At 36.0% G+C, this 22,856-nt stretch overlaps 1 protein-coding gene and 1 non-coding gene across 2 annotated transcripts; both read right to left on the reverse strand.

Annotated features, from left to right (window-relative positions):
* Nucleotides 1–9,932: 9,932 nt before the first annotated feature.
* Trnac-gca (transfer RNA cysteine (anticodon GCA)) lies at nt 9,933–10,004 on the reverse strand. Its single transcript has one exon. It is a non-coding gene; the product is annotated as a tRNA-Cys (tRNA).
* A 5,863-nt stretch (nt 10,005–15,867) lies between these two features.
* On the reverse strand, nt 15,868–22,549 carry LOC131773198 (leukocyte tyrosine kinase receptor-like). Its single transcript, XM_066166492.1, has 6 exons — nt 22,321–22,549; nt 19,311–19,579; nt 19,104–19,221; nt 18,365–18,469; nt 17,416–17,937; nt 15,868–16,208 (listed from the first exon to the last, which is right to left on the reverse strand). The coding sequence occupies exons 1-6, from the start codon at nt 22,409–22,411 to the stop codon at nt 15,868–15,870; spliced, it is 1,446 nt and encodes a 481-aa protein (XP_066022589.1). The 5' UTR covers nt 22,412–22,549.
* Between the last annotated feature and the right edge of the window lie 307 nt (nt 22,550–22,856).

Consider the following 22,856-nt stretch of genomic DNA (forward strand, 5'->3'; position numbering starts at 1 on the left):
AAACTCTCTTAAAGTTTAAGATCTTTCTTAAAAATTAAAAGATGAAATTGAATATCAACTTGAGGATCAGTAATCTTACAATAATAATCGCGAAACATCTTACCTACTCGTCGACTAGGAAGATTTCGTGTCCCCTCTGCTTATTTAGTATGATGTTTATTTCATACTTGAAGTTATTTCTTTATCCACGCTGGAAAAATCTTTTGCGATGGAAGTTTGGTTAATAACAAATGCAAAGTTATTTCCACTGATTATGTAAGATTGTATTATTTCTTCATTATGTCTAGACTGAAGAAATATTAATGAATCTTATAATGTGAAACTCATGTCTTTTGAAGGACATTGCGAGAACTCTGTTGGACTTTTTTTTTAATCGAAAATTTGGTAAACTGAGTCACTGCAGTGACGATCGTGGTACTCTCATCTCCAGAAATGTCTCAGAGGGACAAAAAAAGTGAATAAAGGGAGAATTTTTGCTCATAGATAATAAAAAAACAAAGGACTAAAAAATGACAACAGTTTTTCCTTCAATTTTCAGTCTCTGAAATGATGCATTTCGAGGTTTTTTTAAATAACAGCCAAAGTCTCTGTCTCATGTCTTCAAAACTCGGCCAAAAAGGAACCTTTATGATGTTAGAGAAATATCTGACAACAATCCGCCGAATAAAATTGCGCTGCTTAGTTAAAAGAGGGATATGTTTACTTCTCGTCTCAAGGACATGGATAGTACATTGTTTTGCTGCATACTTAAAATAACTTATAATTTTTTTCCTGTCTTCTTCCATCTGCTATCTCTATCTTTTGAGTCTACTTTCCCACATGTATTATTCCCTCAATCTCAGTTATTTTTTCTTAATAAACGTCATTCCTTTTGTTCTCGTGTTCTTTTTATTTACCATAATTCAAATTCTGATAGATTTTTTCCGCGGAATTTTTTTCTTGTTGTTTTTAAAAGCTTCGAAGGAGAGCGTTCCAAAATTTGGCTCACATTTTTTTTCCTAGATACGCTGAGAGGGTACGTCTAAAAGCAATCAACACCAAAGGTATCAGTTCATTGTTGCTTCGAAATTATTAAAGAAATCGCCTATCGCGAGAGCCGCTTACAAAAACATTCTTAAGTGTGAGGAATTCAGTTCCCTAGGTTACGAGGCACAGTGTCTCACGGCCACTTAAAAGCACTTTCTGTGTCAACTTGATCTCCAAGAATCTTTTTTTTTAATTGTTATTTTCCAAGGAAACTAACTTCAAATTCCATGGTTGACTTAGTTGTGCGTAGATTAACTTACAAATGTGCAAATAAGACTGTAATTATTTATCCCCTTAGAGGCGTCAAACGATTTTTATTCTATCCCAATCAAATTTACCCAATCCTCGCTCAAGGCTCAGTAATTTTCCAATGACCTATCACCATTCATTAGAATTTAATTCCCAGTCAATTTTCTGTAGCCCTCCCTTTATACTGTGTTGGTGACGACTGACATCCCCTTCCGTTCCCCCTGAAAACCACCTGATCTCCCCAATTCCACCCCTTCCCCCTAAGTGATATTTGATGACTGGCCCCATAGTAATCGTCAATGAAGCAACAAATACAAAATCATGAATATGGGTAAAACTAAGTGACAGAGTTACATTGTTCCTTCTCTATAATAAACATAATGAATATGGGTACATTAAGTAACAACGAGCTTGTCGCCTCTCTATAATATAACATAGTGGATATGGGTAAAACTGAGTAAGAGAACGACATTGTTGCCTCTCTTTAATACAATATAATGGATATGGGAAAAACTGAGTAAGAGAACGACATTTTTGCCTCTCTATAATATAAAATAACGAATATGGGTAAAATTGAGTAACAGAACAACATTGTCGCCTCTCTATAATATAACATAATGGATATGAGTAAAAATTGAGTAACAGAACGACATAGTTGCCTCTCTATGGTATAACATAATGAATATGGGTAAAATCGAGTAACAGAACGAGCTTGTCGCCTCTCTATAATATAACATAATAGATATGGGTAAAATTGAGTAACAAAACAACATTGTTGCCTCTCTATAATATAACATAATGAATATCAGTAAAATTGTGTAACGGAACGAGCTTGTCACCTCTCTATAATATAACAACGGATATGGGTAAAACTGAGTAACAGAACAACACTGTTGCCTCTCTACAATATAACATAATGAATATGGGTTAAATTGAATAACAACGAGCTTGTCGCCTCTCTATAATATAATATAATGGATATGGGTAAAATCGAGTAACAGAACGACATTGTTGCTTCTCTATAATATAACATAGTGGATATGGGTAAAACTGAGTAAGAGGACGACATTGTTGCCTCTCTTTAATATAATGAATATGGGAAAAATTGAGTAACAGAACGACATAGTTGCCGCTCTATGGTATAACATAATGAATATGGGTGTAATTGAGTAACAAAACGAGCTTGTCGCCTCTCTATGGTATAACATATTGGATATGGGTAAAATTGAGTAACCGAGCGACATAGTTGGCTCTCTATAATATAACATAATGGTATGGGTAAAATTGAGTAGCAGAACGACATGTTGCCTCTATAATATATCATAATGAATATGAGTAAAATTGAGTGACAGAACAACATTGTTGCCTCTCTATAATATAACATAATGGATATGAGTAAAAATTGAGTAACAGAACGACACAGTTGCCTCTCTATGGTATAAAATATTGGATATGGGTAAAACTGAGTAACGGAACGATATAGTTGCCTCTCTATAATATATTTTTCTGACACCTGTTGTTTGTTCGATTATAATATTCAGGAATATCCAGCTTTGCTTTCTAAATGTCGGTAAAGTTTACACACCTTAGGTCTATCTAGTTCATTTTTGGCTTTGACATTTGAAAATCCCCAAAATGGTTGTCAAACAAACATCCTTTTAAGAAAACGACAGCAGTCTTCATAGAAACGAACACTACCTAAGCAGTAGTGAAAGTGATGCCTGAAAAATTCAGGCCTGCGCGGGATTTGAACCCATGACCTCCGAGATACCGGTGTAGTGCTTTACGAACTGAGTCAACTAGCAAATTAGAGAAGGACAACCAACATAATGACATATTGTGAAATAACTGCCGATTACACTTGAAATGAATGCTGAGTTGCATTAAAATCATATATTTTTGACTAAGCAGCAGTCCCTGTCTAACGGAAACAAAACAATTCTGTAAAATTTGAATTAAAACAGAAGCTCACTCAGCATGTTTTACTTCCAGTCTTTGAATGGATTATGTAATCTCATTTTGCAGGAAACCTTTGGGAAGTACATTGTTTTAAAATGAATACATCATTTGCAATAGTATTTCCAATAAATCTTTTGTTTCTGTGACTTCTGTGTTTTCTCAGGTCCCTACTATTTAATGAAACAGCAATCGCTATCACTCGCTCAATGAACTTTCATAAGGTGTTGTCTATTTTGCGCGCAGGTTCTGTTTACTTCATCTTTCATTAAGTATCCCTTTCGAGGTACTTCAAGAAGACGACTGGCATTCAACTGTCTTTAACCAATGAAAAAATTCCGCGGAAAGACCCGAAATAACAACAAATATCTGAGTTTTAAGTCAGAGTTTTTAATAGAGATTATAGTTGCGAGAAATAACTGCCGATTACACTTGAAATGAATGCTGAGTTGCTTTAAAATCATACATTTTTGATTAAGCAGCAGTCCCTGTCTAACGGAAACAAAACAATTCTGAAACATTTGAATTAAGACAGAAGCTCACTCAGCATGCTTTATTTCCAGTCTTTGAATTGATTATGTAATCTCATTTTGCAGGAAACCTTTGGAAAATGCACAAGGTTTTAAAATGAATACATCATTTGCAATAGTATTTCCAATAAATTTTTGTTTCCGTGACTTCCGTGTTTTCTCAAGTCCCTACTATTTAATGAAACAGCAATCGCTATCACGCGCTTGAACAACTTTCATATGGTGTTATATATTTTGCGCGCGTGTTATGTTTACTTCATCTTTCATCAAGTATCCCTTTCGAAGTACTTCAAGAAGACGATTGGCATTCAATTGTCTTTAATCAATGTAAAAATTCCGCGGAGAAAGCTCAAAAAAACAATGGCGTTCTTCCACTATAGCCGTTTCAGGTGTCCTACGGCTTCGGCCCACAACGTTATAAGCTCACATCCATAATGCAGTTAGCTAAATTAGGGCCAATTCTGTTTAAAATCCTGTAGTTTTTATTGATTGGGTTAAAATCTCTGTGAATGGTTTCCCTCTGGGCCTAATTTTTAGCTTTGTGGGTTTCCTTAAAACACCTGGCACACAGGAACACAGACATTCCGTGCATAGGCATACAAACATTTTGGAGGAAATAAGAGTCTTTTGTACGTATTCGCTAAAGTTATTGTGGATTTATAACGGAGCCGGATTGTTATGTTATTTCACTTCTCCTGAAATAATTCTAACTTTTAACTTTTGCGCTTTATCGGTCTTTAAATTTGTGTTGTTACTAGAAGTGGATCAACATCAGTATCTGGGCCGAAGGCGCTATGTATCAGAGCTATATAACTTTACGATAACACGGCTTATGTAAAACAGTACCAGTAAACAACTCTTATGTAATCAAGGTCCAATAAATGGCCCTATGTAATAGATGTGGCTCTCCCATAAGCCCGGTTCCTGGCTATAACCGCTGTAAATAATTTTTTTTGTATTATGTATATAAGGCAAATAAAAGATGAGGAATGTTCTTAAAATGTGCGACCTTAAATCTGTCCTAAAACACGAATGTTAAATGTTCGTAAAAGCGACCGTTTGATGTTCGTAAAATGCGACTGTTATATGTTTGTAGCAAGCGACCGTTAAATGTTCGCAAAATGCGACTTTTAAATGTTCATAAAATGTGACTGTTAGATGTTCGTAAAATGTGACTATTGAATGTTCGTAAAAAGCGACTGTTAAATGTTCGTAAAAATGCGACCGTTAAATGTTCGTAAAAATGCGACCGTTAAATGTATATGTTTTTCTTAAAAAGCATTGACGTAATTTCTCACGGAGGACAGCTCACAAGTTTTCGCAGGCTTTGCTTCCAAAACCTGCACTCATTGGGTTTATTTGTTTTATGGCCTGAAGGAAATACATAGACTTATCTTTTTTAGGATCAGTGGTGGGTGGGTGTGTATATAAGAATCTGCAAGACATACTGCCGAAAAGTCAACCCAACTTCTTCTGTCTTCTTTGTGTTCAAAACACCTGGCCCTGGTTGTTCGAAGGGTGATTAACGTTATCCACTGAATAATTCGCTATCCAGCAGATAGGAGCAAAACATTTTGTGAACACTTATCTGCTGGATAGCATCGACTGGCGTTATCTTCCCTACGTAGAGAATATCGGCTAGAATGTGCAAATAGTTTCGTATCGTCACCACCGCTACCATTCTTTTAAACCACCATATTTGTATCACCACCTGGTTCATTTTCAAAATCATTTTGTACACAGATATTTGGGTAACAAAATAATAATGGTAGCAATGGAACCTAAACCAAAACAAATTGCTGGGAAATGTCGTCTTAAAGTTCAAAAACATAAAGGTAAGCAAGATTAAGCAACATGAAAGTAAAGAAAGATTTTTTGGAATGCGCTGTTTTTATTTCATCTCACCGCGATGATTTCATTTTCAGATAGAAGAAAGGGTGAAGAATTGCATGTTTTGGAGAGGCTTCAGCGAAAGGTAAAAATTGCAATACATTATCTACTTTTCTCAGAATTTTCTTGTTCGTTTGGTCGTCCGTTTGCCTCTATGCTCCCGCCAATATTTTCCGTGAATTTTCTTGTCGAGTTGCTGGTTGGCTGTATTTGTGAATGTCCTCTTATTTTCTGATTGTTAAAACATAGGAGTAGAGCTATGTGTATGTTGTGGAAGGAAAAAGACAAATACTCGAAACTACAAGTTCATCACTACAAGCCTGTTACGTGGTTGCCCACTGATGAGTAAATCCCCTGATTAGTGGGCAACCACCAAACAGGCTTTCAGGGATGAACTTGTAGTTTATTTGTCTTTTTCCTCCCACAATATATATATGTATATATATATATATATATATATATATATATATATATATATATATGTATATATGTATATATATATATATGTATATATATATATATATTACCTTCATGTCATTACAGAGGTCTGTATACTTCACGTATATTGTAGGAAGTATAAGATATCGATACTACTGTTGTTTCAAGGTAGGTATACGGATTCTTATTAGATTCATGAGGAGATTTCAGGCCAAATACCAGTGTACACATGAATACCGTGTGAAGACAGTTGTGTGCGTATTGTGGGGGCTTTAACGAGCCTTTCTTGAGCAATCTTAATGGGAAAATTCAACATTCTCGAGTATTCTTACGGGGTACGTTAAAGATTTTTGCATTGCTTGGGTGTGATCTAGGTGGAATCATAAAATCGTGAATCATCTCATGTTTCAATTACAAATAGCTGTTAATTTTATTTCAGTATTCCTCAGTCACGCGTTGTTTTTTTCGCAGTACATATACATTAAAAGAAAAAACTTAATCTAATATTTGTGTTTCTCAAAAATAGTATTGTTAATAATAGTGCGAAGAATGAAAGTTGAAAATCTAATTCACGAAAATGTATAATCCAATGATTAAAAGTTGTGATTTATGTACAATCACACTATTCCTTTAACACACACACCCACACAGAAAAACAAACTATTCGTTCTAAAAGTCACAATCGCTTCCTGAGGAGCTGTCATTATCACTTTCTTCTCCTTCTCTTTCTTCCGCTCTGGTTTCGTCAGTGGTCTCTTCATCCTCAAAGTTCTCTGTTGAACCAAAAAAATGTCAGGTAAACAATGTAACAGCCTTGTATAAAGGAAACAAGCATATTACGAAATTCTTCATAGCATGAATATATAGAGACAGTGAATTTTACATAGTTTGTACGCTCTTCTGTGCTTCACTTTCATAGTTGGTAAACACAAAGTAAAAGCGACAGCATCCAATAAAAAGTGTAAAGGCTAAGCAGTATTCTTACATTTCCGTTTGTTCCTGGTCTCTCCTTTGCACGATTTCCCTCCATTCATCGGACAGCGCCCATTTAGGAGAACCTGTGGGTGGCTCTCTTTCTACAGGTTCCCTTTTACGAGCCTTTGTTCGTTTCCACCTTTTGTTTGTTGCGTTTTCTGTCTTTTCGCTGCGCTTGTCAAGCCTAAGACAATAACAATATTATAATTAGAAGATGCCGTTGACTTGACAGAAACCGTGAAGTAAATCCAACCCTTAAAAAAAACCGGGAAAAAAAGCGCTAATAGGTGACTAACAAATAAACTGACTTTAAAGCCTACTTGAAATTTACAATCCATCATTGCCAATAACAAGGAATAGCCTGGCAATACTGGACAATAATATTGGCAATTTGTAAGGATTTAATGCCATTAAAAATTACACCTTCCTTTGTGATGATATTCAGCACCACAAAATATCGTTGGCGTTGCGAAATGTGGCATGTTTCTAAAAGAAGTCTCACTAGTCTCGTTCATAGGCAAACCATGCTGGACGAACTGATTGGTACACCATAATCGCATCAATCTCAATTATTTTCATTTCCGGTTCTGAAACCTCAAGTCTAACTATTTTGTGCTGCTCGATATCAAAGTGGTTTCCATTTTTGAATGCAAGTCATCCATAATGCATAGTTCATACGCGTTTGCGAAGTGGAAAGGAAACGTGACGCGCAAACCCAAGATCAATATATTCCTGACATTGTGGTCCATGATGACATTTCTGTCTCACTGAGGGCCTAGACACACGCTTCTCTGTTTATTGTGCGCTAAGCAGGCGCAAATTTGTCGTACCTTTGGGCATCTCACAAATAAAAGCTTTGGGATCTCTCCCCGCTGGATCAGTAGATAAGCCCTGTTCACCTGAATCAGACTCCCTGACCATAAATGCCACTCTATTGTTATTGCTTGGCTGGTTTTCTCTCTATTTTCAGCGGCCTTTCACTCACCCAAGTCCAATTTCTTTCCATTTTTTCCAACCCGATGTACCACTCCACAGTATAGCGATTTCGAATCTCGCTATCAATAAAGAACCATTCCTCTTCGGTTTCAATGGAAACTAAGTCAACTCCACAGTCTCGACAATAACCTCTGTTAAACATCCATGTAAATCCAGAGGCCATAGACACACAATCTTCAAAATAAGGAAATGAGTCTTCAAAATAGTATTCATTTGAAAAATTATCGAAGGTAAACAACATTTCTTTAAAACGTGGGTCTCCTCCTATCTACTCACGAGTGTAAAGCTTAAATATGTTTATTATCACGGTGTTCTTTGACACCGTTGTAGCGATATTTCATTCATTACTGTGAGAAGGTCGAAAATTTTAGCGATGATCGACCTGAAAGTATCAGGCGTAGGTAGACACAGAATAATGGCCATTTTAAAAATAAAATGAAGGAATTGCTTTGAAGCTTCCACACAATAAGGGAAATAAAGGTGCAAGGTTTTATCATTTTATCAAGGTCTGGCAGCACTTTTTTACGCTCAAGGGCTTTGAGCACACCCCTAGTTTGCTCAATTGTGTTGCCTCTTACCTTTGTTAATTTCACAAATTGAGGCATAAGGCTGATCCCCGTGGGTCATTTGAAATAGGCCCACTTTACTGTCATTCAAAGACGTCTTGACTATTATTGCCACATCTTCGTCGTCACTTGCCTGGTTTTTATCCCATTTGCAAATGGTCAGTGGTTTTCCACTCACTCAAGTCCAGTTGCCTGCTTCTTTTTCCAAACCAGTGATCCACCTATTATATTTCGATTTGGGTTTTTGAATCAAGTCATTTAAAAAGTTCCAATCTTTTACGGTTTCAATGGAAACTGGGTCAGTTATCAGCCCCTACTTTTGACATAATATTCTGTTATCGTTCCAATCCGGTCCTTGGTTTTGCAACATGTAACAGGAATCTTCAAAACATGAAATTTGGCATTCTGGGAAAAAAAGCTAAAAACAGTCATAAAATGAGAATAACTAAACAAAAGAAAACACGGATAGCTTGTTGGCAAAGCTCATCCACAGCTTTCACAATTCTATTCTTACTATTTGTTTTAATTTGTAAATGGTGGTTCTGGGATCAGGGTGACAGCAAATTAACAACATTTATTCTGAGGCCTGAGGCATAATGTGGTTTGTAAGTGCACTCCGAATACGATTAGCTTAGTCATTTTTTTGATCCTGATAAATCTCTCAGAGTTTTATCATGTTTCCCTTGAATTCTCGGGAAAGTAAATACATGCTTGCTAAAGTCTTAAATTAGCACTTCTCACCTGATCCATATAAATGCTTCGTCAAAGTCAGCATTACTGTAGAGGGAAATTAAAAAATCTAAGTTTTTTTTGTTTTTACATACGTTGGCACTGAAAAATTACTATCTGACCAGTTTGCGTGGCAAGAGATGAATTCACAGGTTTTGTGCCAAAATTATTCGGCGTGTTTTTCATTACAAATGGGGAATTTCAGAATAAGAAAATAATACCTAAGAATACAAATTAAAGAGTTGTATTGACAAATGCCCTTGGCCACTCAAAAATTAGCAGGCAAAGTATACTAAGCGCCGCACATGGAGGTAAATATCCTAAAAAAGGTTCACTCGCATATGCAGACTTACTGTAGTCACAGTAATTATATAATCTCCAGATTTTATGATTAAAATTCTTTCAATAGCAAGGCTTCACCGCCCACTCAACCCCCTGAAAAAAAAACTTAAAAAAGGAAAAGGATGAAATACTTAATTTGTGGGAAAATCTCAATAATTCACAGATTTCCAAATGCATTAAGGTAAGAAAGATGTTTTTTCGTCTTGTCACGAGCGTGGGATAAAGAAATATTCTGAGTCCCCATGAGGAATCGAACCTCAGACCTTCGGATTTGCGCTCCGATGCTCAACCACTGAGCCACAAAGACTCTTCGGTGAGCGAGGTCTATTACGAAGTTCTTATAACACGCTTCCCACACACTGTTAGGATCAGCAATGTCGATAGCGTAATGTTTTTGATAAAAAATAGTAGAGATGGTAAGTTTTGAGCTCCCACGCTTATTCCACGCTCGTGACAAGACAAAAAAATCTTTCTCAATCCTTCACCGAGCTCAAAACTTACCATCTCTACTATTTCTATCAAAAACATTACGCTATCAACATTGCTGATTGCATCCTCTAAGTGTTCAGTCCATATTGGTTGGAAGGGGAACTAACTATGTTGCCGTCGTAATCCCTCCGGAGTCCCTCGCATTCCAGGAATGTAAAACTACGTGAGTCTCAAGATCATCAACCCAAATTTTTCAATAAAATTCTTATCATTTTTTTTCTTGTCATCCATGAGTTGACTGCTTGGGAGGCTAAAAAGAAAACTTGATAGAAAAAGTGATATCGCATTTTAATAAACATACGTTGATTCATTTCTTAGCTTATTTAACAATGATAAAGTCATCATAATATTCACTTTCTCTGATGATTTCTTAATTTTTTTAAATCAGACATAAAACCAGTCATCCTATTGTTTTTTTTTAGTTGAATGTCTTGTTTTTGCTTTTTGAACTCTTTTTTTTGCAGTTTTGTTTTGCTTTTTGTGTGTTCTTTTTTTTCTTTTTCGCAGTATGTTTTTGGATTTCACTTTTACTTTTCAGATTGTGAGACTGCTTTTTAAGTTGGAGTTTAATTTTACCTTAGAGTTTTACATCAGATTATTCGCGAGTTTTTCCTATAAAATTCTTCATGGAGACGAAAGTAAGAACTAAAAGGTAGTAATGATCATGTTGATCCTTAATTATTTTAGCGAAGTAAAGCCTTCTCAAAAAGTGTCCCGTGGAGATATCGTAAGGCCTCATATAAAAAATGTCTACTGGAGATAATGTTGATAACAAACTTAAGAAGAGACTACAATGACTTTTTTTAGTACGAAAAAAATTCAGCACGATAGCAAAGTGAGCAACCCTGTTAAAACTCGTCCCAGGTCCTTGGGTATTACTATTCTCCCCGTATGGGATGAAAATCCGAGCCAAGTTTACCCCTGACTCGTTCGACTTCCATTACACTTCGCCGCCACTTATTTATATTTATTTTGTCCTTACCTATTTGACAGGTTGTTAACTGTTTGGTATTGAACTGTACCAAACATATTTTGTATTTTTATATAATAAGTTTGTTTGTTAGGAACACACAGTTTCAATGAGGATGTTACAAAGAGCCCTAGAAAACGCTCTTAAAGTTTAAAATCTTTCCTAAAAATTGAAAGATGGAATAGTATATCAACTCGAAGATCAATAATCTTATAATAATAATCGCAAAACATCTTACTTACTTGTTGACTAGGACAATTTCCTGTTCCGCCATGCTTATTTAACATCATGTTTATTTCATACTTGAAGTTATTTCCTTAACCACAATGTAAAAAATCTTTTGCGATGGAAGTTCGGTTAAATAACCAATGTAAAGCTATTTCTATTGATTATGAAAGATTATTTTATTTCTTGATTATTTCTGGGCTATTAAAATATCATCAATGGATTTTATATTATGAAACAGGACATTGAGAGAACTCTGTTGAACTTTATTTTTCTTTTATAAGGAAAATCTGGCAAACTGAGTTACCGCAGTGACGAGTGTGGTACTCTCATCTCCACAAATGTCTTAGTAAAGCCTTGATACGGGCCTGAGTGGCCCATGGGGACGGTGCTTAACTCTGGTTTTCTTGGCATGAAGCATATAAGAGTGGATGGGATGCTAGTCCATCGCAGGGTTACCCCCAGCACATTTGCAGGTACCCATTTGTACACCAGGTGTACAAAGTGTCTTGCCTAAGAACACGACACAATAACCCTGGCCAGGGCTCGAATCCGGACCACCCGATCCGGAGTCGAGCGCACTAACCATGAGGCTACCGCGCCTCCACTTTGGAAGGTATACAAGGTTGTAAAATGAATACATCGTTTGCAGTGGTCTTTCCAAGAAATCTTTTGTTTCCGTGACAGCCGTGTTTTCTCAAGTCCCTACTATTTAATGAAACAGCAATCGCTATCGCTCGCTTAATCAACTTTCTTATGGACGTTAAAGGTCAAAAAAGTGAATAAAAGGCGAATGTTTCTTCATAGACGACAAAAAAAGAAAAAAAACTAAAAAAAAGACAAAGCATTTAAATTTTGCAAGTGGTTTGAAGTCTCTTCATCAATTTAGCCTTTAATTTTCAGTCTCTGAAATGACGCATTTCGAAGTTTCTTTAGTAAATTGTTGAGGATGATTTACTAATAGAGACAGAAACAAGGCAAATCTAATTTCTCAAAGCATTAAAAGAATCTTACCATCCATTTAGGATAATCCTTTTTCAAGAACAAAAACCAGGAGGACGAAAAAAATATAGAGCCAAAGTCCCATGTCTTTAAAACTCGGCCAAAAAGGAGCTTTTCTGATGTTAGAGAAATATTTGACAAGAATCCGCCGATTAAAATCGCGCTGCTTAGTTAAAGGAGGGGTATGTTTACTTCTCGTCTCAAGGACACTGATAGTATATTGTTTTGCTGCATAGTTAAAATAACTTATGATTTTTTTTTCCTGTTTTCTTCCATCGGTTATCTCTATCTTTTGACTCCACTTTCCTACATGTATTATTTCCTACATTCTCAGTTATTTTTTTAATAAACGTTATTCCTTTTGTTCTCGTATTCTTTTTATTTACCATAATTCAAGTTCTGATAGATTTGTTCCGCAGAAGTTTTTTTCTTGTTGTGTTTAAAAGCTTCGAAGGAGAACGTTCTAAAATTTACCTCACATTTTTTTTCCAACATACGCTAATAGGGTAAGTCCCAAAGTAATCAACTTCAAAGGTATCAGTTCATTGTTGCTTCGAAATTATTAAATAAATCGCTTTTCGCGAGAGTAAACTAACTTCAAATTCCATGGTTGACTTAGTTGTGCTTAGTTTAACTAACAAATGTGCAAAAAAGACTGTCATTATTTATCCCCTTGGAAGCGTTAAAAGATTTTACTCCATCCCGATCAAATTTATCCAATCCTCCTTCAAGGCTCAGTAATTTTCGAATGCCCATCACCATTCATTAAAAGTTAATTGCCAGTCAATTTTCTGTAGCCCTTCCCTTATACTGTGTTGGTGACGACTGACATCCCATACCGTTCCCCCCTGAAAACCACCTTATCCCCCCAGTTCTACCCCTCTCCCCCTAAGTGACATTTAATGACTGGCCCGTAGATAATCGTTAACGAAGCAATGAATACAGCATAATGGATATGGGTAAAATTGGGTGACAGAATGACTCTGTTCCCTCTCTATAGTAAAACATAACGGAGATGGGTAAAATTAAGTGACAGAACGACTTTATTCCCTCTCTATAATAAAACATAATGGATATGGGTAAAGTTGAGTGACAGAACAACACTGTTGCCTCTCTATAATATAACAGTAGATATGGGAAAAATTGAGTAACAGAACGACACTGTTGCCTTTCTATAATATAACATATTGGATATGGGTAAAATTGAGTAACAGAACGACACTGTTGCCTTTCTATAATACAACATAGTGGATATGGGTAAAATTGAGTAACAGAACGACACTGTTGCCTCTCTATAATAAAAACTAGTGGATATGGGTAAAATTGAGTAACAGAACAACACTGTTGCCTCTCTATAATATATCGTGGATATGTGTGAAATTGAGTAACAGAACGAGACTGTTGCCTTTCTATAATATAACCTAGTGGATATGGGTAAAATTGAGTAACGGAACGACACTGTTGCCTTTCTATTATATAACCAAGTGGATATGGGTAAAATTGAGAGACAGAACAACACTGTTGCCTCTATATAATACAACATAGTGGATATGAGTAAAATTGAGTAACAGAACGACACTGTTGCCTTTTTATAATATAACCTAGTGGATATGGGTAAAATTGAGTGACAGAACGAGACTATTGCCTTTCTATAATACAACAAAGTGGATATGGGTAAAATTGAATGACAGAACGACATTGTTGCTTCTCTATAATATAACATAGTGGATATGGGTAAAATTGAGTGACAACACTGTTGCCTCTCTATAATACAACATAGTAGATATGGGTAAAATTGAGTACCAGAATGACACTGTTGCTTCTCTATTATATAACCTAGTGGATATGGGTAAAATTGAGTAACAGAACGACAATGTTGCCTCTCTGTAATACAACATAGTGGATATGGGTAAAATTGAGTAACAGAATGACACTGTTGCTTCTCTATAATATAACATAGTGGATATGTGCAAAATTGGGTGACAGAACGACACTATTGCCTTTCTATGATACAACAAAGTGGATATGGGTAAAGTTGAGTGACAGAACAACACTGTTGCCTCTCTATAATATAACAGTAGATATGGGAAAAATTGAGTAACAGAACGACACTGTTGCCTCTCTATAATACAACATAGTGGATATGGGTAAAATTGAATAACAGAATGACACTGTTGCTTCTCTATAACATAGTGGATATGGGTAAAATTGAGTGACAGAACGACACTATTGCCTTTTTATGATACAACAAAGTGGATATGGGTAAAACTGAGTAACAGAACGAAATTGTTGCTTCTCTATAATATAACATAGTGGATATGGGTAAAATTGAGTGACAGAACAACAATGTTGCCTCTCTATAATACAATATAGTGGATATGGGTAAAATGGAGTGACAGAACAACGCTGTTGCCTCTCTATAATATAACATAGTGGATATGGGTAAAATTGAGTAATAGAACGACACTGTTACCTCTCTATAATACAATATAGTGGATATGGGTACAATTGAGTGACAGAAAAACACTGTTGCCTCTCTATAATACAACATAGTGGATATGGGTAAAATTGAGCGACAGAACGACATTCTTGCCTCTCTATAATATAATATAATGGATATGTGAAAATTAAGTAACAGAACGACGCTGATGCCTCTCTATTATATAACATAATGAACATAGGTAATATTGAGTAACAGAACGACATTGTTGCCTCTCTATTATATAACATAATGAATATAGGTAAAATTGAGTACCAGAACAACATCGTTGCCTCTCTATGATATAACACAATGGATATGAGTAAAAATTGAGTAACAGAACGACATAATTTCTTCTCTATAGTATGACATATTGGATATGGGTAAAACTGAGTGACAGAACGACATTATGGCCTCTCTAAAATATATCACTCTGGCACCAGTTGTTTATTCATATTCAGGAATATCTAGCTTTTCTTTCTAAATGTCGATAAAGTTTACACACCTTAAGTCTATCTAGTTCAATTATGGCTTCGACATTTTAAAATCCCCAAAATGGTTGTCAAAGAAACATCCTTTTACGAAAATTAAAGCAGTTTTCATAGAAATGAACACGACCTAAGCAGTACTGAAAGTAAGGCCCGAAAAATTCAGGCCTGCGTGGGATTTGAACCCATGACCTCTGCGATACCGGTGCAATGCTTTACGAACTGAGTTAACAAGCCAAATTAGAGAAGGTCAACCAACATAATGACATACTGTTACTAAAATGCACGATCGAAGGCAAATGAGGAGATCGAGATGAAGCTTTGAGATATACTAGTTGTTCTGATGTTACTATGAAATAGTCTCTTAGGCAGAAGTCTGTTCTCAACACTTCCCTTTGAAGATCAACCTCGACCTAATGTCCACGTTAAAGAAATATAACGTCCAACGCCCTGATTCACCCTCTCAGTCTGTTGATTTTTTTTTTTTTGAAGTTTGGTAGCTAATGGTTAGTTTACTCTACTGTAACGTTATCGTCACCTGACCATGACCTGCAGAGTTGTAACAACAATCATTATGTTGGTTGTTTCCAGCATTAAACGACCCACCTCCACCGCCACAGGAATTACCTAGGTCTTTACCACTACCTCCCCCAGAGTACCCTCCTCCTCCTCCTCCTCCCCCTGCCCATCCCCAAGCCCCACCTCCTCCCCCAAACCCACCAGTGGTATCGTTGTAACGGGTTCTCCCACCCACCCCTCCCTGAAGAAATCCCTTACCACCCTCTCCACCCTCCCCCACGGTTCCATTGAAATACGCTCCACTTCTTCCACTTGAACAAAAGCCGCCACCACCTCCACCTGAGGAAAAAATATAATGATACATGGAAATTTATCTAAGGATACGGTAGACCTCCAAGGGCCAATATTTTCGGAATTTTCTCGGAATTTTTTTCCATGTAAAACTAAACATTGTTATTTGACATAAAGTTTCGGAGAAAAATTTACGTAAAATATTAAAACACACGCGAGTTATTAAAAAAAGCATATTTTTGAACTGAATTCGCTAGCCGGCCAAATTGTGAATAGCCAATTATAACATGTAAACATAAATGACTCCCGAAGGGTTTCTCAGGGCAAAACTTCTTGATCCTTGAATTTCGATCACGTAAACATCTCCGTTGAGATCTTTGCAATATGTCTGCGTTTAAAACTAGAATGGGAATAGATATTGATGAAAAGGAAAAGATTCCATAGATGAAAGTAAAAAGAAGTCTTTCTGTCTGCATAAGAAGAAATTAAAAGCGGAGTGGCGAAACACATAAAGGCTTGCGGTTTAAGCAATCTTCGCCGCTCGCACTCGGTCAGTGACCATTAAGTTTTGCCGCAACGTGCCCAAGCCGCTTTTAAGTTAAAAATAATAAAAAAAAAAGATTTGAAATCGAAATTGCCATTCAGCTGAATTGAACTAAAGGTCTGTCATAGGTAACTAATGGTGGTAACCTGCAGAATATGTTCTTGCTGAGATTCTCTACAGGACGCCTCAGTGTTTCTATTGGCAGTCGGAATTCCGGGTTTTTGCGGTGTTGATATAACTTGACATGTGGTCACCCAAACGCGTAAATTGTCGGGAAAGCAAAAAAACCCAAAATCTTTTTTTTGTGAATGTGCCTTCTTTGAACGAATTAATAAGGTATGTAAACTTTACTAGGATTGCCATGACATTTGGTCCGAAGACTCCCAAGATACCAACTTAGGCTATTTGATAATTTAATGTATAACAATGTTAAATTCTGTGGTTTAGGCGAAATTTCATAATTTCTTGTGGGTTTTTAAAATGTTGAAAGATCAGAGGAAGTGATACTTTAAGGAATGTAAAGGTATTTGATGCCTAGAAGGACACTGGGTGAAAAATGTGACCTTTCTTTTCATGCTCAGTCACAAACTAGCTTACTAACGATATTGCCACCTTATGAGCACTAATCTTGCATAGAAACCAGAAAGTACAAGTTGATTAAGTTGCTGCTAAGGCCATGAAGAGTAAGGAAACATCACAATATAATTTTACCTGAATGAGCGCTGTTATCAGCAGTCTGTGCACCATGTCCATTGCTTCCCCCTGGCCATGATTTGTATCCAGTATTCCCTGTTGTTTGTGTGCTGGCGTCACATCCTCCATGTCTTGAATTAACAATTTGTAAGCCTCCCCCGCCTCCAGCTATGATCAAAGGTGTATTGGCTCCTCTCACAACAAATGTTCCTCCACCACCTCCAGAAGACCACCTCCGTTTGGTTATTCCTCCTTCTTGACCAACAATTACTTGTATGACTTCACCCTTGTTTAGGCGAAATGTTCCAACCATAATCGCCCCTCTTCCTCGGTATTGAACACTTTCGTCAAGTTGATCGTATCCTCCTGCTGCTCCGATCGCTTCTATTCTGTAGTCACCAGTGTACGGCACATTCCACTGTTGAATACCGCCGGACAGTGTAACCTGTCCGTCATGATCTTGACCAGTGTAGTGACTACTCAGCGTCGTTGGACCATACCTACCAGTGGCATTGAGATTTGTAAAGAGGGCTTGGAATGCTGAAAGATAAAAACAAAGTTTACTTCAACCCTTTTTTCACATCACACGTTGTTTAATTCTATTGAGAAAGGTAAAATCTTGATGTAATCTATCATTGTTTTTTGTTTGTGTGCCTGTTCCTTTTTTTTTATTATTATAATCAATTTTTTACTCTGAAACTCTTTAAGAACGTAGTAGTAGTAGTCGTAATCGAAAACATGACAGAATTTGTACATTTGGAAATTTGGTTAAACATATTCATGAAAATCTGGCTTGTTCCAAAAGGATATCATGATGCAAGCTATTTCAAAATATAGTTTGATCAACTCGTACACGAATTGTTGGTTATGAACCGGCGGTGTTGGTTGGTGAGAATCCCATCAGAATCTATACAAGTACTGTATAAACGTTGCACTGATTAACAATCAAAACATCTGTCATACTAACTGCAACTAAATCCTGGCTTGCATTTGCATGTGTGAGAGCCAATTGTGTTGTTGCAACTTGCATTATAATGACAACCGTCGGTATCACTGATGCACTCGTTTATATCTGAAAAAACAAACAAACAAAATAGTAAATGACGCTCAAGCATAATTATCTTCGAATGAAAGAAAACGCTGAAGTAGAAATAACTCTCTTGAATTCCAAAGGGGAATGGCTAACAACTCACGTTATCACAGAGGACCAGGTATAGAAACTGGGTAATGTGGAAAGACACATAGTCTAGCCCATTCCACGGTTACGAGATTTTCGTACTGTAGTCCACTGCTATCTAGGGCTTTACAAAGAAAGCTCTGGAGGAGAAGAATACATCCATGTAGTGAGAGGGTTTTTTTGCTTTGTTTTGTTTTGTTTTTCTTTTTACAGAATTTCTGCACTTGTTTTTTTTAACGATTTTGATGATGAAAAAATTATATATTAAAAGCTTCTTTAAAAAAAATGATCCAAGGAGCACTGGAGCTGTTACAAAAATGAGACACACTTATTTATACACGTTATAGAAGCAATTACAAAAAGAAAAAAATAAATACAAATATACAAATTTATGGAAAGTGAATTCTCCTAATAAAACTGATTGTGTGAGTTAATTGATTTATATTCCCAACTGAACCTACACAAGAAGAGAGGACCAAAAAAAAATTAGAATTAACTTAAATACCGAAAAAGCAAGTTCTCTTTTTACCTTGTTCACATCTTTCTCCCATAAAACCAACTTTGCACATTAAGCAAATGTATCTCTTGTTGGTAAATCCATTAACGCAGATCATATTTTGAGGACAAGGCTTGCTGGAGCACATATTCTACAAGGACAAATTTATTTTCAGCAATATTTTTTATATCGAAAATAAATAAATAAACATCATTAGGTAAAATCCATTTTTTCCCGCACCTTTGACGCCCAATACAAATATCCTTCTTGGGGTTTAAGGTCATCAGGATGTTGAGTGTCATCAGAATCACTCAGTTGACAGACCCTTAGGCCATTCTTGTCAGGTGGACCAATGTTCACGGACACACAAGAATTTTCCATGAGGCACCTATTTTTGCAGTCGCTATAAGGCTCAATTCCCATGGTTAAATAGATTTCTTTAAAAACGTGGCGTTGCAAAGCATGTCCTCCAAAGGATTTCAGAAACATAAGACTTCGGCAACCATGGTCTGCAAGGGATTTGCAAGATAAATGATGACAAATGTCATTGACTTTTTGTAACAATAAATTTTTTTAAAATTAGTGACAGGAATTGCGAGCATATATCACCAAAGCGCCTAAATCACAGACGAAATTAAAAGAATCTGAATGGTACATGACAATCCTGATGCTTGAGTGGCTAGAATGATTTCTCTGTTAACCAAGAATTGACACGATTTGTCTTTCTCGATGGGTATAAAAAAAATTATGCAGGAAGAGGGAGTTTTTGAATCAACAAAACAAGCTACCTATTTCCACTAACTCAATGCAAAATATATCTGTACAATAGACCCCAAAGTGATTGAAAAATTCAATTCAATTCAATTCAATTCAATTTATTTGTTAGCAATACAATATTATCACAGTCCTAGGTGACCCGCAATTAGCACGCTATTCTAGGCGGGCCACCCTTCTAAAACAAGTGCTGTCTCTGCTAAGGATCACATACCGATACAATTAAACAAAGATAATCATTAATAAAAATACAATTGTTAAATAAAATAAAATAAAATTAAGTCCGTTGAATAATTAAATAATCAATTGCAAAGTTATCAAGATATATAATACAATTGAAACAAGACTTAAACGAAGAGTTACTTTATCAAGAGATATTTACAAATTTCTGAGCAGCGTATATCAACATTCATCTCCTCATTTTCCAAAAGTTTTAACAGGCGATTTTTAAGTTCACGCTTAAACGGGGTTCTGTTTTTAATACGAAGTTCTTTTGGGATGCTATTCCACAATCTTACACCTATTCTAGCAAAAGAAAATAAAAGTTGGTTAGTTCTAGACGCTTTAACGTACAGATTAGCCGTTGCTGAGAATCTTGTGAAATGGTGATGAACCTGCTCGGAGTGGATAAAGAGCATAGAAATATTAGACGGGGCACGGTGATTATCAATGTCATGCATCAAAGAGGAAACCAAATGAGAATAGAGCATAGTTATTGGTAAGATTCTGGAGTTAACAAATAGCGGGGCACTATGAGATTTGCTATCCGCAAAATACATTAGTCGTAGAGCACGCTTTTGTAAAATGAGAACCTTATTTAAATGAGTGTTAGCAGCTTGTCCCCAGGCAATAAGACCATAAGAGATATAGGGTTCAATTAAGGAGCGGTAGATGTTAAGAAGTGTGGCAAATGGGACAAGATGTCTTAACCTGGCAATTATACCAATTCCTTTACTAACTTTAGATGAGATATAATCAATATGATACTTCCAAGAGAGGTTATTATCTATCAGAATTCCTAGATATTTCACAAAAGTTTTTTGTTCTAGAGATACACTTTTTTTAAGATCGTTATTATAAATTTTCAAGTGAACTATGTAGTCCAATTTGCGTTGGTAAGGATGGAAAATAACAAAGTTAGATTTACTAGTGTTAAGAGAAAGTTTGTTTGCGTCCAACCAAATAGATAGATTTACGTAGGCCCTTAGTTATCCACGGTTTGGAAAATTGTTTAGCCTTGCGCCTAGATAAAATTTTGAGAGGAGCGTGTTTATTAATGAGCTTGTTAAATTTATTGTAAAAGGAAGAAAAGCATTTGTCTACAGATCCATATGTCATTGAGTTATCCCAATCAGTATCCAAGACATCATTAATAAAGCATTCTTCAGAGAAGTTGGAATAATCGCGAATTTTATGTTTAGCAGTAAAATTTTTTGGTATAAGACTGTGGATAAAACAAAATTGGGAGTAGTGATCACTAATTTCTGACACGATATTTCCACCTGAAATTTTATGATCAAATCTATTCAGAAATATATTATCAATGAGTGTGGCAGAATTATTGTAGACTCTAGTTGGTTTATCAATTACCGGGAAGAACGAATAACATTGTAAAGATAACAAAAAATTTTGGGAGTAATCGGAAATTTCAGATTTGAGGAGATCAATATTGAAATCGCCCATAAGATAAACAACTTTATCAGAGGAGCTAAGTTTTTCTAAAGTAAAGTCAACATATTGGAGGAATTGTTCCGGATCATTATGCTGCCTATAAATCACTCCACAAACGATATTTTTACTCTTTAGGGATTCAATTTCGATCCATAAAGCCTGAAAAGCGTCTTTAGATGTTCTCTCCAGAACCTTATATTTCAAACAATTATTAATGTACATTCCAAAATTGAAAATTCGTTTTACAAAGTGAAGTAAATATCGCTTTTCGGTTGGCATCAATTTTTCTTTAAAATAAACGAAATATTCAATGTCTCTCTGACAGAGAAAATTGGAACAAGAGCTTAATGAAAACATCAACACCAAGTTGTCATTGCTTTTTTTTATTTTTTTTTCGCATAATACCCCATTGCGAGCAGCTGAAAATTGATCGATTTTCGTAACCTGTCCTAAAATCATTGACTGGCGTGAAGTTTTATCAATACTCCTGTTTCTCTTAGCTGCAACTAAAATTGCAGGCGACCTTATAAATGATTCAAGTAAAGTTTTTTTTTAAAATAGAAACTACAAAAAAATTCCAAATTAATTTGGACTTCAAAGTTGGCAGATTGAGGTTAGCATTGAAATAAAAGTCAATACTAACATGAATGTTTAAAAATTTATTTCCCCCTTAAAGAAATACGCTATAATATTTCTTTAAACATCTAAGAATTTCATTTCTGCCCTATGCCAAAAGATGATTTAGTGCAATTCTGAATAAAAGTTGGCTGAGGTTTAAGGAATAGAAGAGAGTATAACTTCCTACCTTTGTTTCCTTCCATGGAGCAGTGAAGCCATGCTCCTAACGGAGCACATAATAACAACAAAGATAAAATTAGAAAACTGTTCCCTTCCATTGATCGCTTAGTCACAAGTTTTGGATCTCACGTCTAAAGGCAAGTGCGAAAATTTCACGCATTATCAATGTTTCCCAACTCTTAGAAATATCCAGCACTGAAAAACTGGACTTCTAGGCCGTCGACCAAATATTTTCACAGTTTTGTTTAACCAGAGAATGACAATATTACTTTTTAGCCCGCGACAGATCCGTAAAGAAGATCAACGGAGCTGGGCTTTAAGTGAGAAAACCGCCAACTGGAGTATGATGCGTGCCATGCATTCAGACACCTACTTATTGTTTAATTTAACCTTATTCATCCATTCGACCAATAACAAAACGTCTCCTAAAACTTGTCATAACACACGCGAAAATTCAAACTGTGTGATGGAACTTCACAAATGTTGAAAGGCTGAGGTATTCCGTTTAAGCAGAAAGGCACGAAGTAACAACAAAAATCTGAG

Source organism: Pocillopora verrucosa, chromosome 5, assembly GCF_036669915.1.
Source record: "Pocillopora verrucosa isolate sample1 chromosome 5, ASM3666991v2, whole genome shotgun sequence".
In the NCBI taxonomy this organism is placed as follows: Eukaryota; Metazoa; Cnidaria; class Anthozoa; order Scleractinia; family Pocilloporidae; genus Pocillopora; species Pocillopora verrucosa.

Excerpts from the sequence above, each read along its gene's own strand:
- LOC131773198 (XM_066166492.1), bottom strand. The coding sequence starts at position 22,411 with ATGGAAGGGAACAGTTTTCTAATTTTATCTTTGTTGTTATTATGTGCT. Across the intron at positions 19,580-22,320 it reads CTCCATGGAAGGAAACAAAG|ACCATGGTTGCCGAAGTCTT; the intron begins GTAGGAAGTTAT and ends AATCCCTTGCAG. Across the intron at positions 18,470-19,103 it reads GGGAGAAAGATGTGAACAAG|ATATAAACGAGTGCATCAGT; the intron begins GTAAAAAGAGAA and ends TTGTTTTTTCAG.